Source organism: Lepisosteus platostomus, chromosome 7 (assembly GCF_059453375.1).
Source record: "Lepisosteus platostomus isolate fLepPlt1 chromosome 7, fLepPlt1.hap1, whole genome shotgun sequence".
In the NCBI taxonomy this organism is placed as follows: Eukaryota; Metazoa; Chordata; class Actinopteri; order Semionotiformes; family Lepisosteidae; genus Lepisosteus; species Lepisosteus platostomus.
In genome coordinates, this window is record NC_142617.1 from 64087585 (window position 1) to 64109823 (window position 22239).

General features: G+C 38.9%; 2 protein-coding genes across 4 annotated transcripts; one reads left to right on the forward strand and one right to left on the reverse strand.

The window, feature by feature from the left end:
* Positions 1–184: 184 nt before the first annotated feature.
* slc25a44a (solute carrier family 25 member 44a) lies at positions 185–8469 on the forward strand. 2 transcript variants are annotated; one of them, XM_088641770.1, is made up of 4 exons: positions 185–761; positions 2236–2906; positions 4065–4192; positions 4759–8469. In XM_088641770.1, exons 2-4 carry the CDS (start codon positions 2276–2278, stop codon positions 4948–4950), a joined length of 951 nt encoding a protein of 316 aa, XP_088497896.1. In that variant the 5' UTR covers positions 185–761; positions 2236–2275; the 3' UTR covers positions 4951–8469. The 2 variants fall into 2 exon arrangements, with proteins under 2 accessions (XP_088497896.1, XP_088497895.1); XM_088641769.1 differs by having other exon boundaries at positions 189–761; positions 2232–2906.
* Positions 8470–8858: 389 nt separating this feature from the next.
* skic8 (SKI8 subunit of superkiller complex) lies at positions 8859–16540 on the reverse strand. Of its 2 annotated transcripts, none has more exons than XM_088641771.1 (11): positions 16397–16540; positions 15994–16040; positions 15233–15260; positions 14749–14854; positions 14487–14659; positions 14023–14171; positions 13419–13512; positions 12150–12243; positions 11620–11712; positions 10426–10504; positions 8859–9505 (listed from the first exon to the last, which is right to left on the reverse strand). In XM_088641771.1, exons 2-11 carry the CDS (start codon positions 16003–16005, stop codon positions 9416–9418), a joined length of 918 nt encoding a protein of 305 aa, XP_088497897.1. In that variant the 5' UTR covers positions 16006–16040; positions 16397–16540; the 3' UTR covers positions 8859–9415. The 2 variants fall into 2 exon arrangements, with proteins under 2 accessions (XP_088497897.1, XP_088497898.1); XM_088641772.1 differs by having other exon boundaries at positions 15994–16036; positions 16397–16537.
* Positions 16541–22239: the final 5699 nt, after the last annotated feature.

A 22239-nucleotide genomic window follows, 5' to 3' on the forward strand; every position in this document is an offset into this window, starting at 1 on the left:
TGTATTTTATAACCGTACACCGTGTCCAGAAACAAATGTTCACCTTTTGTGCCCACACCAGTCAAGTCACCCTTACTGTAGAACAGCAAATTCCCCATGTTTAACAGAGCCATCCTCTAATCTGGGCCCTTTCCCCGAGACATCCACAACGATGTGCGTCACATGATTTAAATGTCCTGGGTGGAAAAGGCACAGCAGGTCGCAGCTGGTGTTTGCCTTAGTCGCCTGTTGAAGCGCAACAGAACAATACATTGACCACGTTAGCAAATCTGAGGGCAATTATGGTCATGGCGGCTAAATACAAGCACAACCAGCCTTGGTTGTTACTGAAAGAATCTGTGCGCCGAGTTTATAAGGTTGTAAATAGCGAGTTTGGAATGCGCCTTCCGCCTTACTGCTGTTAAAAAAGAAAAGCAACTCCTATATGACTTTGCTTTTGTGTACACTCATTTTTTTTAACACGAATCCCAGTTTGGAGCACCTACAACACGGGTATGGCGATGCCGTGTGTGTCACAGGAAGCAGGGCGCAGGCCCGGCTCGGCTGACCTTTCACCCGCCGGTGGTGTGTCTCCCTCTCCGGGCTCGCATTGGTCACTGAGGCGGCATGACATTTGGTGAGATCACGAGTAGGCCGGAGGTTGCACAAACGATCTCCCTTTCCTGACAGAGAAATTTCACATGTTTTAAGGAGATTGGTGTTGTTTAAAGTTCGGAAAATGCGGTAGCCAGACGTGGGATTTCAAAGAAGATACCTATACGGTGAGTTAAAACCATTTTGCGTTTTTTAGAGGTCGGATTTGCGCCCATTGTGCCCGCATTGACAGTGCTATGTATCCGTGTGTTGCTCACACGGATGTTCCGTAATGCTGGATTCTACAGTATCTGAATGATAACGGAAGTGTTATGGGGGGAAAAAAACGTCAAGCATTTGAGGTGAAACCGCTCTTGAGCCCAGATATTGTGCAGAACTGAGGAGCAAGGACACATTTCACTCTGGTCCAGGGTTCACTGGCGCAGTGCACCTGCATGGCGCTTTAGCCCTGAAGTGAAATTATTCCAAATGCAATGTGACGTTTGAATAACTGCTGAAGCCAGCGAAACCCAGAAATCTGTCTGCAAATGAGAGCTGCGATACTGTTCATGTTCTTAAGCAAGTGAGGAGCTTCAGCTGCTTCATATCGGGCATGCAATGTATTTCCATCTCTCTTAAAACCAGCGTCCTGTGTTTATAATTTGAAGTAATAAAATGTATGCTATGCGCACCTACAAACTGATAATTAATACCTGTGTCTGTGTAAACCGCAGATATATAACCAGCTTGTGTCCTACTGTCCTACTGATACGACGTTCGCTCTTGGTGAATACATCTCTTGTTTTTGTTTGGTTTTGACAGATGTAACACAGAAAATAACCTGTACAGTATATATACTGTGATAGGTAAAAAGAGCCGTTCGTTGGCAGTCAGTCGTCGTACTCCTCTTACGTAAGGATCTCGAATTTATAAAAAATCTCTGAATAACTTGTGACTTATAAAATCTAATAATCATGTCGTGCGGCGCTAACATGTTCTCCCAGTAAATAGAATTAAAAATCGTTACATCTATTCCCTTTTTTAAGTAGATATAAAATATCTACTGTAATAAAAGTGTACTAATGTTACAAGTAAGTGTTAATTGTACTGCTAAAGGTTTAAAGAAGAAAACAACGTGTGAACACCAGTTCACATTTTAAGTTCTACATTTAAGAAAACTGCCATTTATATCACATAGGATGCTATAGATATCTGGCTTGATATCATTGATCACAAGATGTGTTTTTGTGATTTAAGTACAGCATCAACATTTATTTATTATCTCACAACAGTTGTTTCACCTTTGTACTTAAGAGGAATGCTACCCTACCAAGGACTGAAGTCCATTTCGGAAAAGTCATATCATTTGAACCAGTTGTTTCAAGGGGGGGGAAGATTTACACACACGATTCCGGCGCTTAAACAAAAGCAAGGCTGTGCATGCTTTAAAAACTGAGAAGAACAGACCGACCTGAAGAGTCAAAGTCCTGTTTTTGCTTAAACCTAGTGAGATGGAACTGTCAGTCCCTCAGAAGTGGCAGACAGGGTTATGTTGCGAACTCCCCCAGTCTGAGTAGATGATGCGCCAAGTCCTCTCGGCTGGCATCCGCAGTGCACTGTGGGAGTGGGGGGTCTGACCGGCTCGCTCTCTTCCTCAGGCAGCTGGAAGTCTATCCGATGAGGGCGCGCGGCCGGCCGGACGATGCAAGAGAAGAGGAACATTCAGATCATAGAATGGGAGGATCTGGACAAGAGGAAGTTCTACTCCTTCGGGGTGTTCATGACCATGACCATCCGAGCAGGAGTGTACCCCGCCACGCTCATCCGCACCCGGCTGCAGGTGCAGAAGGGGAAGTCCCTGTACGGCGGCACGCTCGACGCCTTCCTTAAGATCCTCCGGGCCGAGGGCGTGCGCGGACTCTACCGCGGGTTCCTGGTGAACACCTTCACCTTGATCTCCGGCCAGGGCTACATCACCACGTACGAGCTGGCCAGGAAATACATCTCCGCCTACTCCGAGAACAACACCTTGAAATCGCTGGTGGCCGGCGGGTCGGCGTCTCTGGTGGCTCAGAGCATCACGGTCCCCATTGACATCGTCTCCCAGCACCTCATGATGCAAGGACAAGGGGGCCACATGGGCCGCTTCCAAATCCAGCCCAAAAACGTTGTGGCGGCGAAGCACAAATGGATGTTTGGCCAGACCAGAGACATTATAGTTCAGATTTTTGCAGCCGACGGCGTCCGGGGATTTTACAGGGGTTACGTGGCGTCTCTCTTGACGTACATCCCAAACAGCGCGGTGTGGTGGCCTTTTTATCATTTCTATGCAGGTAAAGGTTCCGGTGGAAATGCAGGCAGAGGTCTACCGTGGTCAGGTCCCAGAGCCTTCGGTGGAAGAACATGTGATAAGCACCTTATACACCTTTTCAGACTAAAATGCGATATGGGTCCCCCTCAGACATAGAAAAATTGAAAGCCGTGGTCCTCTACATAACTTGACCAAAGTCTATGCTACTTGTTTACTCCTTTGAAATTGATTATTGCACTGAAACCACTTACTTTTATAATAATAATAATTAATAATTGCTTACATTTATATAGCGCTTTTCTGGACACTCCACTCAAAGCGCTTTACAGGTAATGGGGATCCCCTCCACCACCACCAATGTGCAGCCCCACCTGGATGATGCGACGGCAGCCATAGTGCGCCAGTACACTCACCACACATCAGCTCTCAGTGGGGAGGAGAGCAGAGTGATGAAGCCAATTCATAGATGGGATTATTAGGAGGCCATGACTGGTAAGGGCCAATGGGAAATTTGGCCAGGACGCTGGGGTTACACCCCTACTCTTTTAGAGAAACACCCTGGGATTTTTAATGACCACAGAGAGTCAGGACCTCGGTTTTACGTCTCATCCGAAGGACGGCACCTGTTTACAGTACAGTGTCCCCATCACTATACTGGGGCATTAGGACCCACACAGACCGCAGGGTGAGCGCCCCCTGCTGGCCCCACTAACACCTCTTCCAGCAGCAACCTTAGTTTTTCCCAGGAGGTCTCCCATCCAGGTACTGACCAGGCTCACACCTGCTGGGGTTCAGGGGGCTGCCAGCTGTGAGTTGCAGGGTGATATGGCTGCTGGCTTTTGTCAGCACAGTTTTCCACATTAAGGAGCACTGGAACATACTGTGAATTGACTTTATTAATCCCAGTGGTTGAACCCTTCTAGTCCTAGGTACCCACATGACATACTGTTCACTCCTCCTGTTCACCTCGCAGTTTAGCATTGCCCCTTTGTTTCACTGTTCTGAAATGAACACATTTGAACTTATCCGTAATTGAAAGAGACATAAAACAAGTGTTTGATCCAATTGTGTTTTATTTTGCTGTTGATCCATGAAAACTGGTCACTGGGCACTACTGATGGAAGCCCGTTTGATAGAAAGGTCTGCTCTTTTACAGGCTGTAAATCTGTTCTCTCCACAGAACAGCTCTCCAAATGGGCACCCAGTGAATGCCCACATCTGCTCCTTCAAGCTATGGCTGGACCTTTGGCAGCAGCAACTGCCTCTACTGTCACCAACCCTATGGATGTGGTCAGGGCCAGAGTGCAGGTAAGCTCTGGAACTAGCACTGCCCTTTGATTTCTGCATGACATTTTCATCACACATTTACGCCTATCCTTGACTGAGCTATGCAATATGCAGACCTCTCTTATATCAAAATTCCTATTCAGAAAATATATACATCATCTAATTTATATGATCTTCCACCAACAGGGTTTTAACAGTTTGTTCCCACAATGCACATTATTGCTTTTTTATTTCGCGTGCAGTACTGTTACCGCAAGGACCTGAATCTGCCCACGTTATCTGGATTATATTAATTTGAAAGGAAGAAAGTGGCAGCAAATTCAGCTTCAAGCTGGCAGAGAGTACACAGACCCCTGCTGGTCCCAATAAAACCTCCAGCAGCAACTTTAGTTTTTCCCAGGAGGTCTCCTATCCAGGTACTGACCAGGCTCACACCTGCTGAGCACCAGTGGGCTGTCAGTTGTGAGTTGCAGGGCGATATGGCTGCTGGCGTTGGATATCCCCCTGGAGTATCTGTCAGGAAGTGTGAGTTGCTAGTGGCTTACTAACAACAGAACTAAGATGTTGGCGTTTGCTTGTTCCAAAAGGTGGAAGGCAAGTCTTCTGTGATCGAGACTTTCAGACAGCTCCTGGCTGAGGAAGGCTGCTGGGGCATGACCAAGGGGCTGTCGGCCCGCATCATCTCCTCCACGCCGACTGCCATCGTCATGGTCGTGGGCTACGAGACCCTGAAGAAACTGAGCCTCCGACCGGAGCTTGTCGATTCCAGACACTGGTAGAGAAGGGAAAGCAGCTCAGAGTCTGTGCCCTTTCTCCCTGTGCTCCAGCCCCGTTTATTATTTTCTTTACAACACTTTCAACGTGTTGCCCGGTGAAACTTCGTTTTGGGAAGGGAACAACTATTATCATGTTAAGTCAGGGGTGGGTGCTTCTGTTTTCTTGAGGATACTGTAAATGTCTGTAACAGCTCCCTGACAATTTATATAAATTTACCCGATATATACATTCTTGAAGAAAGAAACCTACGTTCTTTTAAGTTTTTGTGTTGTGAAATACCAATGAATTAAGAGAGAGTACTCCTTAAACCTCATGTATACAGTATGTTGAGATGATAAAATAATTGTCTCATTTTTAAATTACAATGGGAATAACTCTTTAAAGGGCAACTCTAGATCATAAATTAGGCTACAAACTCTTATTAGATCACACATTCTGAATCTGAAGAATTAGGGTCCCAGAAGAGGGATATAGAACTCATAAAGGTTTGAATATTGCTATTCCATTAGTTTTAAAATTGATCTTTGCTCCATCTACTGTATATTATGCTGAACATGGGAAACATCATGTTCAGTCCTGCCAGTGTAGCTATGGAATTGCATTGTTCTCTGTACAAAGGAGATGTAGCCACATCTGTGAAAACCATTAAAGCACAAGACCTTTGGTCATTTTAACAGAGTGCTGGAGTTAAAGGTGGACATTGTAAGAAATGAATGCATATTTTCTGAGTATTACTACAGCATTGTACAGTAGGTGGGTTTTCAAATTAATGTTAAAAAAAACTTTTCAAAGAATGATGGTAGGCCCATATCCTACCTTTTTACAGCAGTCAGAGTTCCATCAAGTCAAAATTTGGAACTTTTTTGAAATTCTCTTGGGTCTCTATATACAGTAGAAGCATAACACAGTAGATGTATTGCAATCTTATCAACAGCTTAAAACTACACTCAAAGTAATGTTTTGGGCCAAATTCTGTTTATACCAAATATTGTGGATTAGCTGCTTCATGTAAATTATATGTATGTCATGTTTCTCTGTAACTAATACTTTATAAGTTTTAGGCTGTTAGTCTATTGTTCAGTACTGCTGGCATACCCAGTTAGAAACTGGGTATGAAACATTTGAGAGGTGGTGTTTAAGAAAGCCGCTAACGTCTTTTAAAGCATGGTCTTCATCCACTGAACCTTGTTAGTGCATCTGCAAGGCTTATCCTAAGCTGTCGGTTTTATATTCAACTTTATGGAAGAAGGATGAAGAATTTATTTTATCACAACACTACCACATTCCTCTTAATCCATGATCTAGTGACGGGGACTCACATTTTCGGACAGGAACCATCTCTCACTGGCATCAAATGTGTGATATTTTCTAAGTCAGATTTCTGAAGTGCCCGTAACAGGGTTCTAAAAAAAGGTTTTTTTTCTGTGCATTTACTAGACTCGTCTTTCCAGGCTAGTATGTGATGGCAAACTGAAATTGTGGTATAGCTCAGCCAGAATCTGGGGACAAGCAGAGGATCTGAAGAAAATCTCAGTGCTTTCCATCCAAGAGAAAGTATCAAATCAGCATCTTAACTTACAATAGAAATTGATCAATTTTGAATTAAGTCATAGCTGTGATTTACTTTTAGAATATAAGTTTTCGTTTACATTGTCTAAACTTTAGAAAGAAATACTTTTGTTGCCTTAGTCACAAAAAGCAGATTTGCCAAATTCCTTCAGACAGTTTTCTTGTTTTCTGGTTGGTTTGTCAGATCAGTCTTACAGATGACAAAACTGCTTCTCATTACAGAAGCACAATATGGAAGCAAAAAATATGACATGACTGGTCAGATTCCAGATTGCGAGTGTGGTTAGTTCTGTACTAAATGGCCAAATAGCTGGAGCTAATCTGGTGAGCATATCTTCATTCAGATGACCATATTCTTATGTTTCATCTAGGTACTCCACATTGAAGAAAAAAATAAACAGGATAAGTACTTTACTTCACTGTCACCAACTATAAATGTAAAAACTGTTAACCCAGATGTACAGAGCTAGCACTTCAGATCCTGTACAACACTTTTACCAGATGGGGTACCACTCGCAGTATACCTGATTCTCAAAAATTGTTCATCTGCAATTGGATATTGAATATTTTTCTGTTAGATGATGACCTATTTCATTTATTTAATTTCTCAAATCAACCTTATATTGCTGGGTGTACAGATGTACTGTGAATGTGACGTTAAAAACTTACTAAGGCAATTTCAATTGGCGAACAGTGGAGTAGCCTGTTGCTATGGGGTAAAGCTATTTTTATGTCCTAATTGATTTTTGGATTTCGTAATCTGTAAGTATACTAACCTATTTACAGATATGACTCTGTAAAACAATTCAGCATGTATAGCAGTTAGTACAGTGGCAAGTTAAAATATGGTACTGAATTAAACTGTTAGATTATTAAAACAGGAAATGGTAAAAAAAAATCAAAGATTGATTTTGGAAGCAGTTTAAATTATATCAGTGTTTTTTTTAAGCACTTTAACTTGATAGCACCATAGAGCACTCCTCTCTGTAATATTGTCCGTGTTGCTTGCTAAAGCAGTTCCATAGTCTTTGTGTTTGCATAAAATCTTCCCAGTCTCTGTTTTGGAGTGTCTGGCCTCCTGCATTCAACTGCATTAAACATGACAGACATTGGTCATTGCACTGAATCCATCTTTTAATAGAACATGCAGTTCTAAAGTACCTGAAAGAAAGTTTCAGTGCAGAAAACAAAACCTACAAAATGACTTCTGGAAGCAGCAGCATTTTGAGAGCAACACTTCACTTCAGGAAATAGCCTGCAGTATCCACAATATGAAACCTTGGTTTGCCTTTTTTAATCATGAATTATATTTTCAGAAGAGATGTTAACTATGGGAAATAACTTTAAAACTTGAATTCCTTTTTTTTCTCAACAGGTTTGGTTTTTGGGTGAAAGAATGAATATTCATTTCATTTAAATTTTATGGAGTCTTGTTGTAATAACGTCCATAAAATGATCCCTTATTCCTCTTTCCTGCTCTAAAAATGGTGTTTGTAATTCTAAGCAATTTGAAAATTTCAACCAATGCATGGTTTATTCATTAAAGATTTTCATTGATACACTGTAATTATGTTGTCCATGAGGTGGCGCACTGGACTGCAATGAGAGTAGGAAAAATACCCAGATACTGTACTTAATATTGCCGTTCTTGAGTTGTTTGGAATCAAACTGGAGGGTTTTGTCAGTGCAATATCATGTATAGTTTATTTTTCCCTCTCCATTATTTGTGTAGTAAAGTGATCTTATCTTACTTCCAGCTTGTAAGACTTTATTTGGTGGTGGTATTTACAAAGATCCATGGGTTGGATATCATGTTTTGTTTTCAATGCTTGTCATTTTAATATTTATTAAGGAGTTAGATTTAAAAAGTTGCTTTCTTGCCGACATCATGTACAATATTTATCAGAAACCTTTCATTATTAAATTCTAATAAAACTGTGAAACAAGTCTTATATGGTTTGGTTTTGGTTTTGGTTTTAGGAAAAGTGCATTACAATATCAAACAAGCATTAAACAAATCCCCTGGATTTGTCACTGAGCAACATTGATAATTAAAAACCTATTTTTCACCTATGGAAAACTTGATTTGGAGTGACAATGGGTTCTGTAATCCAGTTGTATCTTATGAATGAATCATTAGTATTATTTATAGCTCCAGACAGATTTTATTTGTGAGATTCAGCTGTTTTATCCGTGTGCTGTGAACGCCAACCTACTCACATGGGAGAATGAGACATTAACATTCATGCCTTTTAGAAAACTGCACTGACATTTCCAGTAAAGAAATATTAGTTTGCATTAGTGATACAAAACCAATCTAGATAAAATCACTCCGCACAAATGACAGCTGAAAAACAGGAAATTTAATGTAAAGATTCCGTGCTGAAGGTTACTATTTCTGGGCAGTACTGTTCCCAAGACAGATGACAGCCAATTTCCAATCAGTACATTTGTGATGCAAATTCTACTTAACATTTTTGTGTAATCATAGTCAGAATGGTTAAAGCCAACGCATTACCTGATTTTTGATTTTTGTTTCTATATAACCTGCATAAGAACTGCTTCACATATAAAATTAGTTCATTAACAAGGCAACTTAAAATACTACATTTAAGTAAAAGCCTTTATGAACAGGAATGAAAACGTTTTTATTGATTTAATCCCAAGAGAAGAGCAGTTTCCTTGTCAAAGAAAACAAAGGTTTTATTTAAAAACAAATTCACAAAATAAAATACACCCAAAACTGCTTGAGATGATGGCTTTCATTTTTCTTTGCTGAGCTGCTTTCAATATAAAATAATAATCTGGTTTATCATACCAAGCCAAGCAATATGTACAGTGTTTTTGGGAGACCGATTCCAGGTGCAGAAGATTCGTTCCAGGCCCATAATCCGTTTTTCAAACTGGACAGTCATAAATATGGATTGCCCGATCATCTCCTGCAGAGACCACCTTGGATCCATTTCCATTGTACTTGACACTCCACACCTGAAACAAAAATCATTTTTAACTCTTGCTTTTGGATACTCAGTCCAGGACAAAGCCTTAGTGCTTCTCTGACATATAAAGGATTTAAAGATAATATGTCATGCTGTAATGTTAATGTACAGATTGACTTACCCACCAAACAAACGAGGCAAATCCATTCTTTGAAAAGTACACGCTGAGAAGTAATGGAACAGTTAACAGCAAAAGGGGCTGTCTGTTTTTACTGGATGAAGACATTCCAGTGAAACAATGCCACAAGAAATAATCACAAATGTTCATTCCCCAGGCAATGATATCCAGACTTCTATTGACATTTGGAGTCATTTCATGTGGCACTGTTGCAGCATAACAAAATATTTTAAGAATCATAAGATGACAGCAGTGTCAAATCCTATCCATAGATTTCTATGAAACCTTTGCAGATACACAATTAACAAGGTCCCCACAAAAATGCAGGCCAACAAAGATTTCCAGGGCAATTTTTTGTCCTTATTTATTTCTCAGTTTTAGAACATCTTACTAAATGGATTCTGCCACTGTATTTTTTGTTCCTGCTGAAATTGCTAATTGACATGCAGAAAGGCAAAAACCCCAAAATCAAGACCTCCTTTGGGTAAGGAAGTAAGGATGCAAAATAAACTCTCAGTGCTTTGAAGACCAAAAGGTCTGTACAAACACTTCCCTTTATAGCTCTTTCACATTCACCTATCACAGATCTTTACAAAAGCAATCTATACTTCTATGGTTAGTTGGAATGAAAAATTATGTGGTAAAAGGATACAATCAAACACACAAAAGAAGCTCAAACTAGAAATTAAACAAGACAAACCAATCAATGCTAACTCCCCCCAATAATGTCCTTACAATATTTTTAAACATATTTTCACAGTTTTTAAAAACTAGACTATAGAAATCCTCACCTGGTCCTGATGATCGAAGAAAGTATTCACACAAGCTCTTGACCCAACATCCCAGACCTTCACACTCTTGTCGGAAGAACTACAAAATCAGAGACAATCCATTTCATGTTCCATTACATCTGGCACATATTTAAAATACAGTATTTAAAGAAAAGGATAACTCAGAATCTTGGTCTTTAAGGCTGTGGGTTGGCTAAAATAACAGGTGATGGTGATTCTTTCAAGATGAGAAAGAAATGTCCGCAACAAAAAGGGACAGGGCTTTCAGTGATAGGCTCCAGCTTCCCCCACAACCCTGTACTGGACAAAGTCGTTATCCTTTCAAAAACTAGCTATTTTTACATTTCTGTTTGAGAGCCAGAAAAGGTCCCCCACAAACTTGTTTTAAATATGATTCCTCAAAACCAGGTATCCTCAGCTGCTCGCAGTTAATAAAATTTAAAGACTTTTAAAGATCTACAGCCATCCACATTGCAAATATTGCAAGGGAATAGAAAAAGTAAAGCATTTACAATATATTTTAGCTCCTTTTGTCCATGTTTGCTCTTGCATTTCACAGCCCATTGTTCTGTTTAAAACACAACAAAGGCCTTGTCTCTCTACAGCTACGCTCTACATAACCTGGCTGAACTACATAAGAGAGAAGCTTTTAAACTTTGCGGTTTTTCACAGAAATATTAGTTGAGAATGAGATCACAACAGGAAAAAAAACTTTGCAATAGGATCAAACTCTGGGCAAGCATCTAGCCTCCTGTGGCATTGCGTTTATGTACACTCTCCCCCCCTGCACCCATGATGAATTAATTTTCAGCTAATTATAATTTAATTGACTGCTTTAATTCAATACCACAGTAACTCATATCCTCACTGATCCTGTGGTGAGGAGAAAGAATGCAGTGACATCCAAGGCTAAGAAGTGCCCTCGTTTTGGTTCCTTTAGATAAATCAAAGTTGAGGGTAAGAAGTTCATAACTTCAAAGTGAGTTATTTACTTGGTAAATTCAATTAACCACATAGCTCTATGGGTAAAGTAAACAATAAAAGTCAAAATTGTTTCCAAGAACATATTTCTTTTTCTTCTGAAAAGCCCATTGACCATTAACAAAATCGAAGCTCCTATATACTGTACTTCAGAGAGTTACTTTTGTCCATCTTGCACTGGCAGCATTTCAATATAGTGATAACATATCCTACCTGGAAACAAAGTGGGTGTCATCTGGACAAAAAGCAACATTTAATACCCAAGAACCATGGCCGCTCAGTGTCCCTGCAAGGCTGGCATGCTGCCTGTAAAATTTAGAAAGTACACCATTGATCTGTTCAAGCAAATTTTGCAAGAAAAAATACATTCTGCTTCTGCGGTGCATTATTTCCACTTTTGCTTAGCTAAATCTTAAAGCACCAATGGTTTGGTTTATAGTCATCTTGAGACAAACAGTCTCAAACATACAGTCCCAAGATAAGCTATCATTTAATTTTAAGGATTTGGAAGCAGACTGGTTCAGTAAGAAGATAGGTTGCACTTATATAATTGAGTACAGCTGAGAAACGGGGGAAAAAAGCTTTTCATTTTTAATATATTGCATGCAGCTTACTGTGAAAATGTGAGATCATCTGTATATTGAAACAGCACTGATTGCTGTGACAGGTAAAATTGCAAAGTTAATAACCTGAAACCACACTATTCATAAGTATAATTCTTGCAATTCAAAAGTCGTACTTACACATCATAAATCTTGATATACCCATCATCTGAAGCTGTTACTAAGAGCTGAGAATCTGGCGAGAATGTCAAGGATCTAATAGGCATAGCATGACCTAAAGAAAAGTTCAAATACATTATTCTACACTTCTGAAATGAGACATTGAGGTTTGGATCACTTTATCCTAAGATAACGCTGACCTCAGCTGTCCTTAACATTGATATACAAAGAGATACCATACATTATAAACAACTCTAAACTAAATAAAAAGCAGTCATCTCCATATTAAGTAAATTATCTACTTCTCGTGAATGGATTATATTTGCAAAATATGAGAGGGGAAAACGGGGGATAATGGTAAGGGAAGAATTAACTGACGAGAAGTTCCTGTACCATATTAAAGAATAAAGGTAAAAAATGTCAAAGGTTATTTGGTAGAGTGTCAATGACTTCTCACTAATATTCTCGGTGTTTGCAGAATACTGGGTCATCTATAAAAAAACTGTGAGCACTTGGATAGTAAGTTTTTAATAAATTAAAAGAATAGAATTAAAATGTATATTAAATCACACTGAATGATTCGGTATAGGCTACACATTAATGAAAATATATTGTTTCATACTACATTTTCATTCAATTCCTATTTTTGATTATTCTACCATTGTACTCAATCTGTCCTCTGCACAATGTTCTGCAGAATTAGTGATGATTTATGTTTGTATCTGGTGCATTACCTACTTGAATGAAAAATGATAAGCTGTTTAAAAACAGCTCTGTAAGTTATTTTCAGTACAATCAAGCTTAGAGTAGTAATTTAATTAAATAAGATTTTGTGGGTAAATTATTCAAGCTGAATTGCTTTTTCATCAATATTACGGTGAATATTTAGTTGCATATTTTTTAGAAAATCAGTAACTAAAACTAAAAATTAACATTTTAAGAGCACTAATTTGACTGTCAAACCAAAGGGCATAACAGCCTAACAGGTGTTTACAGTTTAACTGATTTATCCAATATTTGGCTTTATCTTTACAAAAACACTTATAAAACCCTAACAAGTTTTCCTTAAATAGAAAAACTATTTGACACTAAGTTCAATTACTTTTTAATATCCATAACGGATAAATAAAAAACAACATTTTTTCTGCAAATCCACAAGTTTTTTAAAGGCCTTAAATGGACCACTATATTATAATGGGTTCTCGAATTTGTAAACAAACAAAACATCTACAAAATGCACTGACAATAACAGTTTCTTTATACAATATATTTTCCAGATGTATTAATTACCTTCCAAGGTGTGGAGGAGTTTTCCTGTTGCAATATCGAAAATATTTATGATTCCATCTATAGCCCCACTGACCAAATATTTTCTGTCTGGGCTCTAAAAGAAAAAAAAGTAATTAAATCGTTGGATTGTATAATTTGTTGATATCATTATAGAGAAGTACGGCATTTGGTTTTTGAAATCAGTACAGTAAATATTACTAAATGTATTTGGCTTCAGGACAAGTGCAAGCAAAGCTATAAGGAAATAAAAGGCCACATATTCCCATGGGAATCCATATTTTATAGATCTTCAGTACTCTTCAATTGAAACTGCCATGCTTTTGCATATTATTCTTCTAAACACTGCAATTTTTACAAATATTAATTTATTAAGAAGAATGTTTAGAGTTTGCACACGGTTGTCAATAAACAAGGAAAACAAACTTTGATCCTGCTCCAAAGAGTGAACAATTTAACAACTATTCAGGTGTAGCTCCACTTGTATTTTTGTTCAAATTGTGTGAAACTAGTATTTGTTCCCAAAAAACACTGCATTACTTTTAAAAAATCCTTTTCTACAGAGTTTACATTGAAAGTAAGAAAAGATAAACGAAAGGCATCTTACATATGCAATACTGAGAATGAATTTTCCTCTGGTGTCCAAGGAGTATTCCTTCTTCCCACTCTCCACACCAAAGATATTGACCTTTCCCAGATGACTTCCTGTGGCTATGTATTTGGAGTCAGGTGAAAATGCCACACTCCAAGCATCAACTAAAACACAAAGAAGAAGAAGAAATTGCATCTTTCTTCTAGGAGCTTGTGCTAGCTGTTAATGGTCAGCTGCATTCCCAGAAGCATTATTGAATTTAAAAGTAATGCGAGAAACACGAATAATTAATAATTTACACTAAATATCCACCACCAGCTCCTAGGAGAGGAATGCAGATTGATGTTACATGAAGGCAAAATAAGTGTGCTTTAAGAATTTCAAATGGCACGACCATTTTTCACATATAGATTGATGAAAAATATAACTTTGCCCGATCAAGAAAATCTGTATGAGAAAAACTAGAAACAATACAAAACCTGGCCCTGCGTCCATTGATTTGATCTGTTTGCCAGATTCAAGATCCCAGAGTCGTATGTGGGCATCTAAAGAGCTGGAGGCTGCGATGGCCCCATTGTGACTGATATCCACAGACACCACCCCCAGCTGATGACCTTCCAATGTCCACTGCAGCTCCAGCTTCTCATCAGACCTGAAAGAAAGAAGACAGCGACGACAATGTAGCACCCACTCAAGCTCCACATCTAAATAACGAAAAACCTAAAGGTTAAAACGAATTACCATTTCCAGACTTTCACTAGATCGTCGAGAGAGCCGGTCACAATTGTTTCAGAGCCATCCTTCTCACTCCGCCCCCAGGCAGCAGTCCATATTGCATCATCGTGAGCTACAGTTGAGCATCAGCAACACAGATTCAACACACAAATCCTGTAATCTGCATCGTCTGTATGCCTACAGTCTTATAGTCTAAGATGACAGCCTATCGCCATAGACAACTCAAGAGTACAGGTGGTGAATACCACAGTTTAACAGACAAAACTGCTCTGTCTGGAAATTAAAGTCTTAGTCAGTGATTTACTGGTCTGGAACAGATAACTGAACCAGCAGCATTCCCTTTGTTAGGAAGGCTTTTCTTGTAGTTTGTAGGTGGAGCAGCAGCCAACATTTTTGACATCTTTAAAAGGCTGATGGTCACAACATAAAAATACAAAAGTTTAATGTCAAGTTTAATAAAATGAAAAAAAAACATATTTACATGACTTACCATGCTCTTGTTTGAAAAGTATACTGTACTGAAATTAAAAAGACAAAGCAAAAAAAAAATTAATCTGTCTTTCCCTGTATACTGATTAATTACATTTTACATTACACCGCCTTTGCACACTTTACTTAAAACAAAATATGCAATCACTATAATGTTGACTAATACAAGCCATTTATATTTAAATGTATGTGAAAATTCCCATTACAAACGGCATTCCAGTGAGTCACCATTCTGAGAATATTGTTCAGTTTTAGATTTTTACGATCAAAACTGAAAACCAGAACAAACAGGAACAGCAAATAAGATGACAGCCGTTCAGAACCTACTGTTCCTCCAATTACGTAGCCAACCTTTATTCAACTGATACTGCAGACATAACAGACTGATGGGTACCGGGATAAAAATACAGTTGAATAAAACCTAAGAATGTCTTTCAGGATCAGTTCAGTTAAAACACTAAAGTAAGCTACAGATTAATTAAATAATTCAAGGTGCAAGATACTGAACTGAAATATTTGCAATTAAGTGTCCAACTCAAACAGCCAGGGAGTTTGCAAAATACTGTGCCTTTGCACAGAAACTATCGTGGAAACGTAAAGGTTACATTGTAGGCTACATTGGTTCTATTAATTTACCAGGTGTCAGACTAACAGGATACATGTGCAACCTTAATGTGTTTCAGTATGGTGCCTGATTAGAGATGTAATATCCCTGTAACGTGTCACTGCTGTTGAAGATAATTAACTGCTCACTTAACTTACTTGTGTACTCATTTTCTGTTCTTCCAAATATCGGCCTTTCAAGCTGCCTGTGGGAAAATATGAGTTAGAAAAGCCTTTAAAAATTTTAGAAAAATGACAGTCTCTCCATTATATGGATATCGTTTCATTTTAGAATTTTGTTGATTGGATAATTGTGGATATAGTTACAGGTACATGCCAGTCAAAATATATTTTGTTCTTTTTTAAACGAACTTTAGAACATACAGAATTATAGGTTTTACGACTATCTCCTACAATGCCATACGAGCCCCGGGAAAACATCTCTACACAATCTGGCTATTGTATGAAAACATGTGTAAAAACAGAAACAAACAAGTCTATTTCGTGAGCAACAAATGCAATATAATTCAACAGATAATCATTAGGAACAGAAAAATCGCACCTTTTTATTATTTTGTCCCAACGTCTCTTTGAAATTCACTCTATAATGCATTTAACTAATTTTTAACTGCAGAACGCCATGACAACCTTACGCTAGGAATTGTGGGACAGGGGTTCGCACTCGAATTTCCTGGTAGGGCGGAGCGCCCGCGAGAACAGGAAAAAGAAAGGGGTTGAGTCGGTTTCCTGTCTGGAGCGAGTCAGTCAGCGCTGGGTCAGGGCAGTGTTTCACACTGCGGGCAGGAGTGTAGTTTGGTGTGTTCATTCACTGTCCGTGTTTCCACAGGGGATCATTTCAGAATATGAGTGTTTTTGCTTTCCAGAATCAAAAGTCAATGGCGTGTCTTGCGTTGTGAAAAACCTCTGAATTCTTCATGTGCATCGTTTGGCTCATCTGTTAAGTAAATGTCAACCTCTTATTTTTCTTTAAATTAATAAATGCATTCGCCCTTTTGTCCTTATTGTCCTGTGGATTAAAGAGTGACCATCCCTGATTCGTGTTATTGGTTGCCAAACCAAAACCTGCCGCACACAAGAGACAGTAATACGATTCTGAAAATGTCTCTGTGCCAATAACGAAGCCTCTACCCTTGTGACGTTGCCATTGGTCTGAAAGATCTTGTTCTTGCAGTTAGAAAGCGATGAATGCATGTTTAAATGATGCAAGTCAGATTGTCTAAGTATCACTATCAAAGAATTCTACTGTTTTTTGGGGGGAAAAAAGTTTTAAATTGAGCTCAGTGACAAATACAAGCCTTTATAATACAAAACTATTATTTTCTTCCCAATATGCTATTTTTGAAATGTCCCTCTGTTAAAACAGACAGCACTTACAAGCATCTGATACAGAACATTGGATCACTGGATCCAGCAAAAAAGATAATAAGGCACATGAACATAGACATTTGGCTTCCATGAGAAATGGTCTAATGAGCTAATGTGTTTTCTAGTCTGGCATATAAAGGAACAAAGTGATATTAATCTAATTTGGTCTGTGTCAGGTGCCCGGTGCAGTGACATTTATTGAAACAATGAGGCAATGTTGTGTGACAAGTGTTTGTCAGGTGCAGCTGTGATTAAATAGTGCTGTCACTGTCCCACAGCCAGAGAAAGTCTTACCAATGATCTATGTCTCAAACATTTGCCACTGAAATAAGCACAAACACAAAGCTGGCTCATCACTGCGTGTGCATCCGAAGCACCACAAAAAATGAAAAGACACCTTGTGTTACTGCAGATGAAGTTATGTTTCTTTTCCACATCGAACGGTCTACAACATTTACTAGCAAACTGCTGCATTTGGAGGACAAAGAGGTACATGTTTTTCTGGTGTCTTCTTAGTTCCTGCAGAATATGCAGTTGTTTCCAAAAGCTGACGGCTCAGTTGTTTTTGGAACAAGACATGTAGTCCTGCCACAAGGGAATCTGCATATAAAAAACACAGAAGTGTTTTTTACGGGGATTTTTGGCTCATAAGTTGTATGGGATGGGGAGGAAGGGATGGAGGTCATTATTGAACCCCGTAACCTCCCCTTTGCCAGCAGACCTCCGTGGGGTCAGCAGTGATGAATGAGCAGGAGGAGAGGAGACAGCAGGGAGTATTTTAAATATTGGTAGACACTTCATTCATCCGCATGCTCAGTTATTGGAGCCTGAAAAGGTTAGAGTCAGGGCATTCCCTGTGGGAATGCCAGTTGGACATTTATAGCAAAAATAAGAAGAAAACAAACCTTGATGTTAGCATTTACGTGGCCCTTCAGCCAGGATGGCCTTTGGGAAATGATGTGACAGACACGCCATGGCCACTCTGCAGGTAACACAGGTCACAGCCCTCAAGCCAGCCTGGGTGTATGATCGATGTACTCCATTAGCCCAGTATGGATTGCTGGGGTTTCTCTCTGTAATCTAAGCCAAGGTTTTGAAATCAAATAGGAAGACATCTTATTTTGAGTTGGGTTTTTTTTTCAAGAAGCAACATCTACTGAATGCTGGCTTGGAATCTTCAATGTTCATCAGAAGCCATAGAAGATTGTGGTGCTCTGCTCCTTATAAGAAACTTTTAATCTAATTTAATCTAAGATGCTTATGAAGGCAGAAATGGGCATAGTTACAGCTATCTTAAAGAGCAGGACGGCTGAGCTTTTAACTGTACTTCAATCCTGCCTCCTGTTGCCTTGTGAACAATTTCGTAAACTGTTTTTGTGTGGTGATAAATAATTTCCACCACTGATTAAAGCTGAAACCAGGAAGGGCATTTCTTGTAATTCCAGTTATAACCTTGAATCACATAGGAAATGTTGGAGTGCTGGGAGATACATAATTTACCACATCCAGCCTACTATATTTTTTTGTTTACTTGGTTTAAAATGTTTGAGTCATTTTGAAATGTTGCTCCATAATTAAGCACAGTAACCAGATTACTTATGATTTGGACCTACAGTACACCTTGCACTTTGACAAGTTTCTCCCTATCACTTGTCCTGCTACAGAAGCACCTCTCTCTGGTCAGTTTATGATGAATCACAGCATGTAAGTGGACTAAACATTTTCCTAAGCCAAAATGCCAAAAAGAACCCAAGAAGTTTTGCATTGTACAGTACATGACTGTGAGTCAAAGAAAAGCCAAACACCTCTGCAGTGCATTGTTTCCTCTCTAAGAAGCCACAAGTAGAGATAAAAGAAAATCTACATTAATTTCCTTTCTTCTGCCATAATTTATTCATGTCCAAAAAATAATTCATCAGTGAGCCTTTTTACTTCAGCCATTTCCCCCTCCGTGGAGCAAAGGAAATAGAATTTATTGTCCAGAAGACGGCTGGTGAGCCCTAAAATGGCCAAGCACTGTTCACAAGGGAATAGTTTGTCTCCTATTACTGGTCACTTCCACAGGACAATGACAGAGTGCTTCGAGCCCCATCTGTACATAAATTATCTCCTGTTGTCTTGAGGGCAGTTTTCAGAGATTGATGAAGACCATCAAAAAAAAAAAAGAGAGAGCCGATCTTGCCTGAGGGAAATTAATAAACAAAAGTAGCCTCTCTCCAGGGGAGGCCTTTTTGGGAAGATGTGGTGGAGAATGAATAGGTCCACATGGTGAGCCATGCATTGAAAACCAGCTGAATGGAATTATGGACAGGAGGCTGCTGAGGAGAGTCTTGACAGTGGTTCTCAGCTGCTGGAGAGGAAAAGGCAGAGATTGTCAATGGAAAAGGAAATGCAGGCATTGCACATTTGAGCCCTGCCTGCTCCCCGAGCAGCCAAGTCTTTTCTGCTCACTGTTCTTCCTCTTCCAATTTCCTCAGTTGCCTTAATGGTGAAACATCGCTCCAATTATTAGGCTTTGGAAAAAAAACGTCTAATCCAGGGGTTCAATCGCCTTCCAAGAAACAGCTCATCGCTTGGTCCAGCAATTCCACCCCAATGAATCTTATTCAGAATTCTCCTGCAGCTGCATTTAAAAAATACGAAATAAATGTTAAGAATCATTTTTGCCACTCTCGAAACTGTGTGAATTTACACTTATAGAAAAAGAGTAGTTTTATGGCTTCGTCAAAACATTATTTAGAAGCATCACAGGATGTTACCAGCGTTATAAAGTTCTGTAAGATAATTACAGAGATTTGTACCTTATTTTAGATATGGATTACAGATATAAGCAGTAAGGTGCAAAGAAATAATAATACATGCATGGAATAAACCTATTACTTGTTCCTTTGCAGCCTATGCATGCTGATGCACCTACCCACCTGAACTACGTCATGATATATGCATGCTGTTCATCATTACTAAATATAATATTTATATGTACAGGTATGTCTTTAATTGTAATGCAAGAAATGAATGGAAGCATTATAATTTCTGTTTCAATTTCCCCTTGGACTAGAAGGCTCCCAGAACAAAACGTTGTTCTTTCAGTATTCTTCTAGTTGCAAAGTAATTGGTCTTTCTGCACTGAATGAAACACAAAAGGAAGATACACTCTATAAGTGTCCTGTTGCAATAAATGAAAGATAGCATCACTGGCTATAGAGGTAAGGCTGATACAATCCAAAATTATTTCCAGACAGGTCCAATTTACACCATTAAAACACACAAAGCCAGTCTTCAGACACCAATCATCGCTACTGCTGTAAAACTGTACAGAGCTCTTAATCAACCTTAAGCAAAAGCTTTGATGAATTTCATTCAGGAGGCAAACCTTTGAATAGGATTGTTTAATCCTTGCCATTTCATTTGCAAAATCAAATGACTGAATCATTAATCTTACAAAAAATGAATGGAAGTCTTTCAGATTCCTACAAAAAAATTAAAATGAAATAATGAACAATTGAAAAGAACATGGGCCCTGTTAAACTTTTCTGTTTTACAGTCACAATTTATTAATCCACACTTGAGCACAATGCCCCGTGTTATTCAACAAAAACCTGGTAGTCACTCCGTTCTCCATTTGTTAAAAATACAATTTTCTTTTGGATTTTGCAATGCCAACAAGTAAAGCAGCATCGTATGCCAATAGTTTCTCATATTTAATGAAAAGCAGATGAGCTATAGACATTTTTTTAATTAGATAATCATGGGTTCTATCTGGGAGGGAATTGAAAATCTTACAATTTTACATTAATCCCAAACTTGATGCAACAGGAAAAGCAGTTTAGTGGGGAAATACTGAGTTTTCCAAAATGTGGCATGAGGTTGTTCATAATTATCAAAAATTGCTTGTCTCATAAGAGTGGTGCTCTGTGATATCTGTGCTGGAGGAGAACGATTCCAGTTCCAGCCCCTAGAGTTGGCAGGTGACACTGAGGTTTCTTTCCATGGATCAGGACAGGAATCTCAGTTCCTTGGCTCGACACCTCCAGACACTTCAGTACAGCCATTTAGATCACCAGTCTAGGAACAGGATTTTATACGCAACCAAGCACGTCTGTAATGATGTAGAAAATGTATGTCTGTACCTTTTCGTAATCAACTCTAAAGCCTGCAGAAACGTAGCAAGGGGGTGGTCAGCATGGTACCAATCTTTAAACCCCTCTGTGCCCTAAAGCTATGCATTATTCAAGAACTATTTTTATTTTGTATAACTATTTATTTGAAGCAGCTTTCAACTCATCACAAACAATTGAGACAATTTATTCTAACTGGACAATACCCTATGTACTGCACGTGTTAAGAAACTGCTGAAAGGACTAGTAGACTTAACAAAGAAATGATGGGTTCTGGCCACCAGCTTGTTTCCTTGGGTTGTTTCTAAAGCACACTGATCAATGTATTTTAATATGGTAGCAGCAATTCTGAGAGGGAATCACAAGTCTGCAGTGAGTGTTGTTTTTCAGCTCAGAAAAGGGAGAAGCCTGAAACAAAAACATCTTAGCTTTGTTCAGGGCAGAACATCCAGCTCACACTATTATCTTTAACTAGCAGACTTTTTTATGTTCACTTTTTTAGACATATCCAGATCTAAAGAGTAGTGCTAACAGTAAGATTAACTGGCTTCAGCTTCTGGAACAAATACACACACGAAAACCACAATGACATTGCCTGTAATGAAGCTGATACATCCACATGCCAGTTAAAGGGGATGTGCACTGGGTAACTCCCAAAAAGATTCCACACCTTTCTGTCCTGTTTCTCAGGTTACCAGGACAAGACATCCATATACTGTATGAATAAGTGTGCCTACCATGGTTTAGGAAACCGAAGCCAAACTATCAGATACTCTCTAAAAATATTTTAATATTTGTAATTCACCCGAGCAAGATTTATAATAACCAAACTTTTAAACAGGAAGGTGCCTTCACCACTGTTGATTTCTATGAAACACTGGCAATGGGTATAATTAAATTC